This window comes from Cnephaeus nilssonii (assembly GCF_951640355.1).
Source record: "Cnephaeus nilssonii genome assembly, chromosome: 3".
NCBI lineage: Eukaryota > Metazoa > Chordata > Mammalia > Chiroptera > Vespertilionidae > Cnephaeus > Cnephaeus nilssonii.
This window is the reverse complement of record NC_137074.1, coordinates 7,834,485-7,846,707: the sequence shown is the minus strand read 5'-3', so window position 1 is coordinate 7,846,707 and position 12,223 is coordinate 7,834,485. Positions and strand designations below refer to the sequence as shown.

Below are 12,223 nucleotides of genomic sequence, written 5' to 3'. Positions count from 1 at the left end.
GTTGATTAATGCTTATGGGCTGGGAGGGTACAGCTTGGCTTACATCTATTTCTTTCATCAAATAATTTTGGAATTCCAGTGGTGTGGGGTGCTCTGTAACCTGGTGCTCTGGGGGTATGTGAAATTAATGTAGTAAGATTCCAGAAGCTGTATGGCATTTGTGGCATTAGAGCACTTCAGTATTATTACTTGGCATTTGCATACGTTTGACAAAGTTTAAAGTGCTTTTACATATGTTATCCATTAGGTAATGTAATTTTTAATATATTGAATGTTATATGTGATTTAACATTTACATGTTTATAGCAAACACACATCAAGGAACTCCACAGGGGAAGAGAGATTTGGGATCAGCCTCAGCCTTGATTCACTTGAACAGGCAGTATTGGCAGAGAATGGGGAGGGTGGCTCACGAGGAGAGAAGCAGGATAGCAAAGGCGTAGGGCGGAGTCTGAAGTTTGTTTAGAGACAGTGAGTAGTTAGTTGACACAGAGTGGAGGGTTGTGTGGTAAAGCCGTGGGGAGAGAAGGCTTAGAAGGTTGGGTGGAGCGTGATTTTGGAGGACCATCAATGCAGGTGGATGATGCAGTCCAGGTGGCAGGACTGGATTCCTAAGCGTTGACTAAAAGAGGATGGGATAAGGGGAGAGTTTGGGCAAGGTTAACCTGACAGAGAGTGAGTGAGGATTTGAGGGGCAGGTTGGGGTCTACAGACTGGACAGGAAGACGAATTAGAGTTCCAGTGGCTCAGGCTGGAGTGAGCTGGCTCTCTGTAGGGGAGATGGAAGGGAAGGAGAGCCTGTGACTAAGGCTGGTGTGGTGACAGCATGGACTCCACAGCTGACAGAATGAAAGGAACCAAGAAGACTGAGGTGACTCTGGGAAAATGGAATGTCATGAATGGAAATAAAAGTCACAAGGGGATGTTTGGTGGAAGGCCAGTAATAAATTCATCATTTCTAAAAATTAAAATTATATTTACCTTTCTGGGGAAAGACTTTATTTTTTAAAGTTTATTGAGCTTTATTGAGATGTAATTTATATACCGTAAAGTTCACCCGTCTGTACAACTCATTGGTGTTTTGCTGACTTCCAGAGTTGTACAACATCACCACAACCCAGTCTTAGAGCATTTGTGTCACCCTTGAAGCCCCCTTGTGCCTGGTTTTCAAACAAGTCCTCAGAGAAGTTCTACAAAGGCTCTGTAAACTGGAAATACTGTTATCTTTCTTTTTAAATCTTTATTGTTGAAAGTATTACATAGGTCCTCCTCCCCCCCCCCCCCCCGCCCATTAACCTCTTCCAACCCGCTGCTTTATCTCTTTTACATGTTGAGATTTCAGTTAAGACTTTATTTGAAAAGCAGTTTGGCAAAGGTTTGAAAACCCAGGACATGCTTTTCTAGTATATTTTTGGGTGAATTCATCCCAGTGCTTCCATCATTGTGTAAATTTTGAGCTGTTTCCCATATGTACTTTTATTTTACTACTGCTGTTAGTCTTTAGGTAATTTTTCTAATACCTTTACTTATATCTAGTAAAGTAAAACCTTTTCCCTTCATCTTTTCAATAGAAACTTTTAATGAGGAATAGATTTTAAAATATTGCCTCTGTAAGTAACTCCAGGGTCTTTTCTTATGTATCCTGCACTTTTAAAATGTTTTCATACTGGTTTTTGTGAAGGGGCGTGATGCTCTCATTTCCAAACTTGCAGGATAAAGCTTTGAAGTTTTTCAACATCACTGGTCAGACAATGGAGAGTTTTGTGAAGTCACTGGATGGGGATGTCAAGGAGCTCGATTCTGATGAAAATCAGTTTGTTTTTGCTTTGGCTGGGATTGTGACAAGTAAGTAATTCTTTTAAGCATAGTGACAGTTTTAAGTGTGTCCTAGAGCAGTGTTTACAGTCAGATGTCTGAGCATAAACATCTCTCAGGAACTTTTTCAAATGCCATGTGGTTCTCACTCTGGTTCTGTGGATCTGGGATAGGTACCAGGTGTGTGGTTGTGGTACATCACGCAGGTCATTCTGGTAAGTAAGATATTGTTGAGTAAGCATGACTGGTCTTAGGAAGCCTGAGATGAGTTTTCATGTTCAGTCTGTGCCTTTTCTGAAGTCAGAACAAAACTATGTTGAGTTCCTTATTATTTGGAGTCATTGCCACTTTATTAATGTCTAGTAAAGTAAAAGCATAAACTATTGCTGTTGTTGTGGTACAATAATTAAGGAATTCTGCAAAACCAAAACTGTCTCTTTAGTAAATTTCTCCCCAAAATTATACAGTTATGATAGAATTCTGTGGTAAATCTGCTGTACAGATAAAGCCAAACAATCACTGATCTCTTAGTATATAGTAGGAGTAGTATATACTAGTGAGGACCAAGGCCTTTTGCTCCAAAGTCAGTGAAATAGTTAAATAGATGCTACGATTTATTTTTTATGTTGCTCTTTCATCTCTGCTGTGTATCTTAGGGTAATTCTTTGCTGTTAAAGAGAGAGGACATTTTATTTTTCCTCACGGCAATATTCTTCACCTACTAAAATACTAATGAGGCAGGTCCTGTGTAGTCATTGTCCCTTCATAATTCCTTATGATCCTCCTTCTGGGGAGATGCTGAGACTTGTGGTCTCCAGGCCAATCCTGGTTTATCCAGCACGCTACTCTGCAGGACGGCAGGCATCATGCACTCTCATCCTTGCACCTTCTGCTGGAGGAGGCTTGCATTGCTGTACCTTGTAAAAATTTTTTAAGGTTTTTTTTTTTTTTTTTTTTAACAGAAGACATTTGTAAATTTGATGACTAGATTTTTTGCTATTTGCAAGTGACGCCAAAGGTCTATGACTTATGTGATTTGTCATTCTGCTGAGTTGTGAATTTGAGCTGCTTGAACTGCAGCTGGTGTGTAGTGGTAAGGCAGTTGGCCAGTGGGCAGAGCCAGCCTGTTGCCCAGCATACGAGTTCAATTTGGCTTTGTTTCTCCCTGCTTGGAGTGACTCACAGGAACTGTCATAAAGAGTTGGAAAGTGTGCCCTAGCCGGTTTGGCTCAATGGATAGAGCATCGGCCTGTGGACTGAAGGGTCTTGGGTTCGATTCTGGTCAAGGGCACATGCTAGGGTTGCGGGCTCGATCCCCATTGGGGGGCATGCAGGAGGCATCCAATCAATGATTCCCTCTCATCATTGATGTTTCTATCTTTCTCTCCCTCTCTCTACCTCTCTGAAATCAATAAAAACATATTTACAAAAAAAGAGTTGGAAAGTGGACACATATGTGTTTTTGCTTCCACACTGATGAATTTTACTAGAGTATTACATACTATGATGGTTTTATTAAAGTGCAATTTTGATGGCTTAGGCATCTCCAACACTGAGAACACTATTCTTGGGGAGTAGGCAGTACAGCAGAGACCTTGGTTAGCTATCATATAGATCCTCTGCCTTCTAAAACAAGGATTCTTTTTTTTAAAGATTTACATACAATAAACTTACCTTTACACTTTTTCTCCTCACCCTTTTGCAGTTCCTAAGTTTTGACAAATGCATATAGTCATGTGACCACCACAGTTGAGATGTGGAACAGTTCTATAACTTCCAACATATCTCCTCAATATGTCCCCACCTTTTCCTTTTGTAGTCAACCACTCCATCTACCATCAGCCCCAGGCAACTGCTGATCTGGCACTTTGTTAAAACTTTTAGCTGGATTTTTCTTGCTTGTTTGTCTGTGTCCAGCATCTGCCCCAGGTAAGCAAGTGTCTGCCTCATATCCCTTCATGAGCCCCTGCCTTTTCCTATTTCTCATGTTAGCTGGTTGATCTCTGACCTTAGCTCTCTGATGTGTTCAAGAAAAGTTCTTATTTTGCAAATGACTGCCCCTGCCTTTTAAAGAATCGAGGTGTAGCTCTTTCCAATTTAATGTATCCTAAAGCAAAAACTGGAAGTCAAGGCTTTATTGAAGTTGTTAGATTTCTTACTCATCCACAGTCACTGTCCTTAGTAATAGGTTAGTATAGTGTGCCTAGATTTTCAGGCACAGCTAGTCCACTTCCCAGGTTGTAAATTCTCTGGGTTTTTTGTTCCTCGTCTGAAGTGGAATAGTAGTACCTGCTCTAATGGCCTTACATGCTGTTGTAAATATTTACTGAACTATGGAGGTGATAGCACATTGTAAACCAAGCTGCTCTTCAACATAAGCATGTGATTCTTTTCAATAATTGTATAAGGGGACAAATGAAGAATGTAAAAGAAGATGGTAAATTCTCAGAGTCCTGCAAAGGTTAACTTGCTTACCATGCAAGTGCAAAAGTTATATTTAAAATTTTTTTTAAAATTTATTTCAGAGAGAGGAAGGGAGAGGCAGAGGGAGAGAGAGATAGAAACATCAAGGATGAGAGAAAATTTTCGGTCGGCTGCCTCATGCAAGTCCCCTACTAGGGATTGAGCTCACAATGTAGGCATGTGCCCTGACCAGGAATTGAACCGCGACCTCCTTGTTCATGGGTTGACACTCAACCACTGAGTTACACCAGCTGGCATTTTTCTAATTGTTCCTTCTGTTTTTTGTTTACTTGGAAGTTATAATTACACTCCTTGCCTTTTTATTCTGGGTTTATTCATTCAAACAATATTAGATAGTGATTTCAGAATACAAATTATTTTTTGACTGTTGATAATTTATGGGCATGACTAAGATCCAGCTTATCTTTCATGGACGTAATTGTTCCACAAAGTTGATAGAGTACCCTCGTGTCAATGATCATCATTCCTGTGAGGAACATTTGCAACTACAGTGGAAGAGCTGCTGTGCAAGAGACACTCCTGTGAAGCAAGACTTGCTTCAGTGGAGCTTTGGTGCTCACTGAGTCTGCCCCTTGAGTGTATTGCTCATGGATGTGTAGTGTTGTAATCTGGTATGGTCTGATGCTGTCCACTGGGTGCATTGGCTCTGGGGCCTCCTGGAAGGTGCAAAGTCAGCCACTGCCTGGGGCCACCAACAGGAGCTACAGAGTGACCTGCAGATTGCTGCTACTTGTATTAGGCTTGGAAGTGCCCAGGCAAGGCCCAGTTGTGAAGCAAGGTGGGCTGGTGCAGGTGTTGGGTCTTGGGCTTCTTATTGATAGGTTTGGGGCACACTGATGCCAGTTGCTGCTTGTTTGAGAGATTTTATAAAGGTCTGAAGCCTGAGCTGGAACAGGCCATTCATATGGAAAAGCCCCTGCAAACAGCTTGGGTGGGGCTGCAAATTGATGGGGCAGGGAGTCACCAGGGTGGAGCCAACAGTGTGGGCCAAATTGGTGGAATCTCAGCTTTGCAATGGGGAAGGTCCCAGCACAGGAACAGTGACCCGTGTGAGCATCCCTATCTTGGAGAAAGTCGGCCCAAGTTCCTGCCCCAATGCCAGACAATCCATTTCCTCCCCGTATGTCCCTGAATCCCTCAAAGCTGCCGCCCGGTGCTGGAGCTCAGAGGAAGCAGGACTGTGTAAGTTCTTGTGCTGGCCTTTAAGGGGAACTGCCTGGGACAGTAGCAGTCTCCGTGTCACTCAGCCACAATCCCCGCTGGTTTTTACAGCCAAAGTTATGTGGAATTCTCTTCCCAGTTCTGGGCTGGAGGGGTCTGGTGTGGGGGTGGGACCCCTTGCTCCCCACAGGAGGCCTCCACAGCCAGATATCCCTCCAGATTGAAAAAAACGCCACACCAGCCCGTTCCGTGCTTTCGCTTCTCCTACTAGTCTCAATGTACTTTCTTCTTTACTTCTCTAGTTGTAGGATTTCTATTCAGCAGATTTCAGGTGGTTCTGAATGATCGTTGTTCTGTATTTTAGTTGGAATTTTGATGTGGTTGTTGGAAGCAGCAAGTACTGGCATTTATCTACGCTACCAACTTGGTTCTCCATTGTCCCATCTTCTGTTTGGACTCTGACTGCCCACAGCTGTCAGTCAGGGTTCTGGAACATGGCATCCACTTGCTGTCCTGTGGTTGGCTGCAGTCATATTTAGATTCCAGTGCTCTGTTCCAGTATCAAGGTGTTTGCTATTCACAAAGTGCATTACTCACGGTCTGAGTAACTGTTGTGGTTGTCAGTTCTTTCTGGGCTGTCACTCTGGACAACACCATTTTTTTATGCCTCACTGACTGTTTTGTTAGGAGGAAGACAGCAAGGAATACTCTGTCGTGGAGAAACTCTTCTAGAGTCTGAAATTACAGAGATTTTGAGGTTGTTTTTGTCTTTCTGTTGCAGATGTTGCTGCCATAGCGTGTGGTCGTGAATTCCTGGTTAACTCCAGCCGGGTGCTCTTGGACACCATACTGCAGCTTCTGGGAGACTTGAAGCCAGGACAGTGCACCAAACTCAAAGTGTACGGTGGACAATATTAAAGAGTTAATGTTGGTTTACAAATTAGTCAGAATTTGCTGGTTGGGTTTATTCATTCAAACAATTGATTGACAGTTGTGAACACAATTAATTTGACAGTAGTTCTAGAAAAAATAGAAGGAACAAATTGCCTGCAGAATTCAGGGATGCAGTCTATTCAATACTATTTTAGAAAAATAATATAAACAAAAGGAATGTTCTCACTTTAGAGCAATCAGTGAGTCCCAAATGCAATCATGTGATACTTGAGGGTTATATTAATGACCTCAAAATGAACTTACATAAATGTTTGTTATGGCAGCATCTCACTTCCAACTACCAAAATCGGTCTTTATTTACTACTGTTGTGTAACAAAATTCCACCAACTTAGTGGCTAAAACAGTATCTCCTTCACAGTTCTGTAAGTCAGAAGTCTGAGTGGGCTTGACTGGTTCTTCAGCTAGGGCCTCACAGGGCCAAAAGAAAGGCGTTGTCCAGGGCCGGGCTTTTTTCTAGAGGCTCAGGGCAAGATGCTTCCAGGTGCATTCAGATTGCTGGCAGAATCCAGTTCTTTGCCTTTGTAGAACTGAGGTCCTTGTGGGTCACTTTCAGCTTCCAGGGCTGACTAAATTCCTTATCACATGACCCCACCTTACCTTCAAGTCGCAATAGCTCACTGAATCCCTCTTAGATTTTGACGGGGTTAGATTAGGCATAACTGGATAGACTGACTCCCTTTGATTAATTTAGAGTCTGCTGGTTAGTAACTTAATTATATCTGCAGAGTCTCTCTGCCATGTAACTTACCAGGGTGTGATATTCTGTGCACAGTCTCTGCAATTAGGGCAGGAAATTGTGGACTGCTGTAAGATTCTGTCTGTCACACCATTCATTTCTAGTGTTGCTTTTCCTCTTGGAGCATTTTTTTATAATAGCTTCTTTAAAGTCTTTGTCAGTTACTAGTATTTCCAACATCTCTGTCATCTTGGCCTTGATGTCTCTCTTATTTTTTTTTAATTTAAATTATTTATTGTTTAAAGTATTACATATGTCTCCTTTTCCCCCCATTGACCTCTCCCCAGCCATTCCTACCCCCCAGCACATGCCCTCACCCCCCTACTGTCTGTGTCCATGGTTTATGCTTATATGCATGCATATAAGTCCTTTGGTTAATCTCTCACCCCCCTTCCCTCCCCTGCCTTCCCTCTGAGGTTGGACGGTCTGTTTGATGCTTCTGGCTCTATTTTTGTTTATCAGTTTATGTTGTTCATTATATTACACAAATGAGTGAGATCATATGATATTTATCTTTCTCCAACTGGCTTATTTCGCTTAGCATAATGCTCTCCAGGTCCATCCATGCTGTCGCAAATGGTAAGAGTTCCTTCTTTTTTACAGCAGCATAGTATTCCATTGTGTAGATGTACCACTGTTTTTTAATTCACTCATCTGCTGATGGGCACTTAGGCTGTTTCCAGATCTTAGCTATTGTAAATTGTGCTGCTATGAACATAGGGGTGCATATATACTTTCTGATTGGTGTTTCTGTTTTCTTGAGATATATTCCTAGAAGTGGGATCACTGGGTCAAATGGGAGTTCCATTTTTAATTTTTTGAGGAAACTCCATATTGTTTTCCACAGGGGCTGCACCAGTCTGCATTTCCACCAGCAGTTCACGAGGGTTCTTTTTTCTCCACATCCTCGCCAGCACTTGTCGTTGGTTGATTTGTTGATGATAGCCATTCTGACAGGTGTGAGATGGTACCGTATTGTCGTTTTGATTTGCATCTCTCAGATGATTAGTGACTGAGCATGTTTTTATATGACTCTTGGCCTTCTGTATGTCCTCTTTCGAAAAGTGTCTACGTAGGTCCTTTTTTGATTGGATTATCTTCCTTTTGTTAAGTTGTATGAGTCCCCTATAAATTTTAGAGATTAAACCCTTATTGGAGATAACATGGGCAAATATGTTGTCCCATGCAGTGGGCTTTCTTGTTGTTTTGTTGATGGTTTCTTTTGCTGTGCAGAAGCTTTTTATTTTGATGTAGTCCCATTTGTTTATTTTCTCCTTAGTTTCCATTGTCCTGGGAGCTGTATCGGTAAAGATATTGCTATGACATATATCTGGTATTTTGCTGCCTATAGATTCTTCTAAGACTTTTATGGTTGATGTCTTATGTTTAAGTCCTTTATCCATTTTGAGTTTATTTTTGTGTATGGTGTAAGTTGGTGGTCTAGTTTCATTTTTTTTGCATGTATCTGTCCAATTTTCCCAACACTATTTACTGAAGAGACTGTCTTGACTCCATTGTATGCTCTTGCCTTCTTTGAGCATAATGGCTTGGGTCAATTTCTGGGTTCTCTGTTATGTTCCATTGGTCTATATGTCTGTTCTTGGGCCAGTACTGGGCAGTTTTGAGAACAGTGGCTTTGTAATATAGCTTGATATCTGGTATTGTGATCTCTCCAACTTTGTTTGTCTTTCTCAGGATTGCTGCGGCTATTTGGGGTCTTTTTTTATTCCATATGAAATTTTGGGGATTTTGTTCTAGGTCTGTGAAATATGCCATTGGTATTTTAATGGGGATTGCATTGAATCTATAGATTGCTTTGGGTTGTATGGACATTTTAATGATGATGATTCTACCAATCCATGAGCATGGTATATTCTTCCATTTCTTTGGCCTTGATGTCTCTTGGTTGTTTTTTGCAGCATGAGTTGGTATTTTTCCTGTTTCTTCATATGCTGAGTAATTTTGGGTTGCCTCCTAGACATTTGAATATTATGTTTTAAGAACTGGGGTTTTATTTAAATCCTATGGAAAAATGTTGCCCAGCCGGCGTGGCTCAGTGGTTGAGCGTCGACCTATGAACCAGGAGGTCATGGTTTGATTCCCGGTCAGGGCATATGCCTGGGTTGTGGGCTTGATCCCCAGTATCGGGTGTGCAGAAGGCAGCCAATCAATGACTCTCTCTCATTATTGATGTTTCCGTCTCTCTCTCCCTCTTCTCTCTGAAATCAATAAAAATATATTAAAAATAAATAAATCATATGGAAAATGTTGATGTTTGGTTTTATCAGGTAGTCAACCTGGTTGGGTTCAGGTTGTAAGTTCTGACTAGCCTTCTCTGTTTTGTGTTTCAATGTCAGTTCCATTTTCAAAAAGCCTTTACAATGCTATTGGGTCTGACCCTCTTATGTACCACCTGTGGCCAGTGTGAGACCTGGATAATAGTTGATATTTTACTTCTCAGAATGTTGGATATGCTGTTTATGATCAGATCAATGCATGCATAGCTTGGGGTGAGGCCAGGAATTAATAACAACCTTGTGGGGTCACTTTCCTGAGCTTTAACTCTTCACGTATCCCTGGTACTTGTTGGTTCCCCAGGACTCCCCTTTTCATACATCTGGAATGCTGGGGTTTTGTATGTCTTGATGTGTCACGTCCAGGGCCAAGCAGCAGGAGTTCAGAGGATCACAGTCCTCCCAGTGGTGAGGATGATTTCCTTCCCAGGGAGTTTGAGTTGCCTGAGGGCCCCCACTGCCAGCATGGTCATTGAAAGGAGACCCCTTTTCTACTCCGTGAGTCTGAACTACAGTCTCTGGGTACTCTTCTCTGTGCGGATCAGTGCCACTCCTGGGTTTGGGGGTGCTGAGTTGCAGACTCACTGCTGGTTTGGTGGTTCTTACACTTCGGGCCTTCTTCCCAATCTGCCTGCTGCTGTTTACTTTCTGGGGCCTCTCATGGCTGCTCCATGTATTCTGTTCAGCATTTCAAGCTATGTTCAGTGGAAGCTAGAGAGTGGGTGTGTGTACTACATCTTATCTGGAACCAGACTTTCTAGTCCATTTTGGAGTTTGTACTAACAAATATGTGTCCATGAGCAATATATATAACACAGTATAACATGAGTATATAGTTTTATATAGACTTTACAAGTTATTTATGGATATAGTTAGATGTAGTTAATTATTTTTAAGTATCTTAGGTTAAAGAAGATGGGACACTGCATTATCTTTTATCCCTGACTGGTGGACATTCAAGTTATTTTCAATTTGATTCTGCGAAAATAAGGCTGCAGTAAACATCTTTGACAAACATCTCCTGCTAACCTGGGTAAGATTTCCCCTAGGAGTTTTCCCAGAAGAGGAATATTTGAGAAGTGGGACATGTATATTTTCAGTTTTATGAGATACTGGCAAGTTGCTCACTGAAGCATACATGTTCAGTATTCTGTACTTCCTATACCCTCCTATCAATATCTGTCTGGCTGTGTGTCTTTAGATTACCAGTGATGTCGAGACTCTTTTCTCATATTCACACATTTGAGGGTTTTTTTCCTGTGATTTATCTGTTCATGTCTGTTGATGATTTGCTACTGGGTTATATTTTTCTTTGTGATATGCTGTTGTTCCTTATGTCTTCTGGATACTAAACTATTGTCTCTCTTGCTTCTGTGGTCTGTACAAGGTCAGTGTTGTGGGTCCAGCTAACCCCCTCCTCTAATTTCCAAGCAAAGCTTTGTGTGAAGGCTGGGTTTCTTCTGGCCTCTCTGTTCCACTATATGGAGCTCTGTGTCTTTGTGTCCTAATGAGCCCTTGTCCATTGCATTGGGAGATGAGGAGAATTGCCTTCAGAGAGATTTACTTACTTTTTTGGCAGTCTTCCACCTGACCACTGAGCAGAGCCCATGCACAGAAGTTAGCCTCAAACCCACTTGGAATCTCAATATGCACCAGCCTGAAGCGGGTCTTCTCACTTTACAATCTTTGGCTGCCTTCTAATAGGCATGCCATTTGTTTGCTTTCTTCTTCACTGTTAACTCCTAACCTTGAGTTCCCTGGAACCAGGAACTTTCTTGTACTATAAGTAAAAATGTTCTTTTTTTTTTTTTTTTGGCTTCTTTATTCCTTGACTGTAACTTGCCTCTTTCCTGGGGATTTTGCTTTCTTTGCCACTTCTATGATCAAAGGCTACTCATTTCAGCAGCTTGGGTGCCTCAGACCAAGAGATGGGCTTTAAAAAAAAAAAAAAAAAAGACTTAGCCTGGCTGGTGTGGCTCAGTGCTTGAGTGTCGGTCGACCATTAAGTCTTGGTTCAATTCCCGGTCAGGGCACATGCCTGGGTTGTGGGTTTGATCCCCAGTGTGGGGCATGCAGGAGGCAGCCAGTCAGTGATTTTTCTCTCATCATTGGTGTTTCTATCTCTTCTCCCTTCCTCTCTGAAATCAATAAAAATATATTAAAAAATAAAAATTAAAAAAAAGACTTAGTTGTTTTATTTTTTTTTCAGAGCAGTTTTAGTTTCACAGCAAAATTGAGAGGAATATAGAGATTTCCCCTATACCCATACCCCCGCACATGCCATAATTTTGCCTTTTCCAGAACATCATATAGTTGGAATCACAGAGTCTGTAGCCTTCTCAGATTGGCTTCTTTCACTTAGTAATATGCATTTAAGGTTCCTCCATATTTTTTCATGGCTTGATATAGATAATTTCTTTTTAGCACTGAGTAACATTCCATTGTCTGGAAGCACCATAGTTTATTCATTCACCCACTGAAGGACATCTTGGTTGTTTCCAAGATTGGGCAATTATGAATAAAGCTGCTATACCATTGTACATAGGTTTTTATGTGGAAGTAAGATTTCAGTTCTTTTGGGGAAACACCAAGGAGCATGACTGCTTGATCGTATGGCAAGAGTATGTTTGGTTTTGTAAGAAACTGTCAAACTGTCTTCCAAAATGGCTGTATTATTTTGTGTTCCCACCAGCAGTGAATGGGAATTCCTGTTGCTCCACATCCCCACCAGCATTTGGTGGTGTCAGTGTTCTGGATTGTGGCCATTCTAATAGGTGT

At 41.6% G+C, this 12,223-nt stretch overlaps 1 protein-coding gene across 2 annotated transcripts in view; it reads left to right on the top strand.

Annotated features, from left to right (window-relative positions):
- Positions 1-12,223, top strand: part of HSF2BP (heat shock transcription factor 2 binding protein) — a gene marked incomplete at both ends in the record, with an annotated part of 80,340 nt that overhangs the window by 28,082 nt on the left and 40,035 nt on the right. For both annotated transcript variants that reach the window (XM_079765791.1, XM_079765790.1), the window contains 2 exons: positions 1,713-1,845; positions 6,242-6,359. In XM_079765791.1, coding sequence (XP_079621917.1) covers positions 1,713-1,845; positions 6,242-6,359 — 251 coding nt within the window. The remainder of the gene's footprint in view (positions 1-1,712; positions 1,846-6,241; positions 6,360-12,223) is intronic.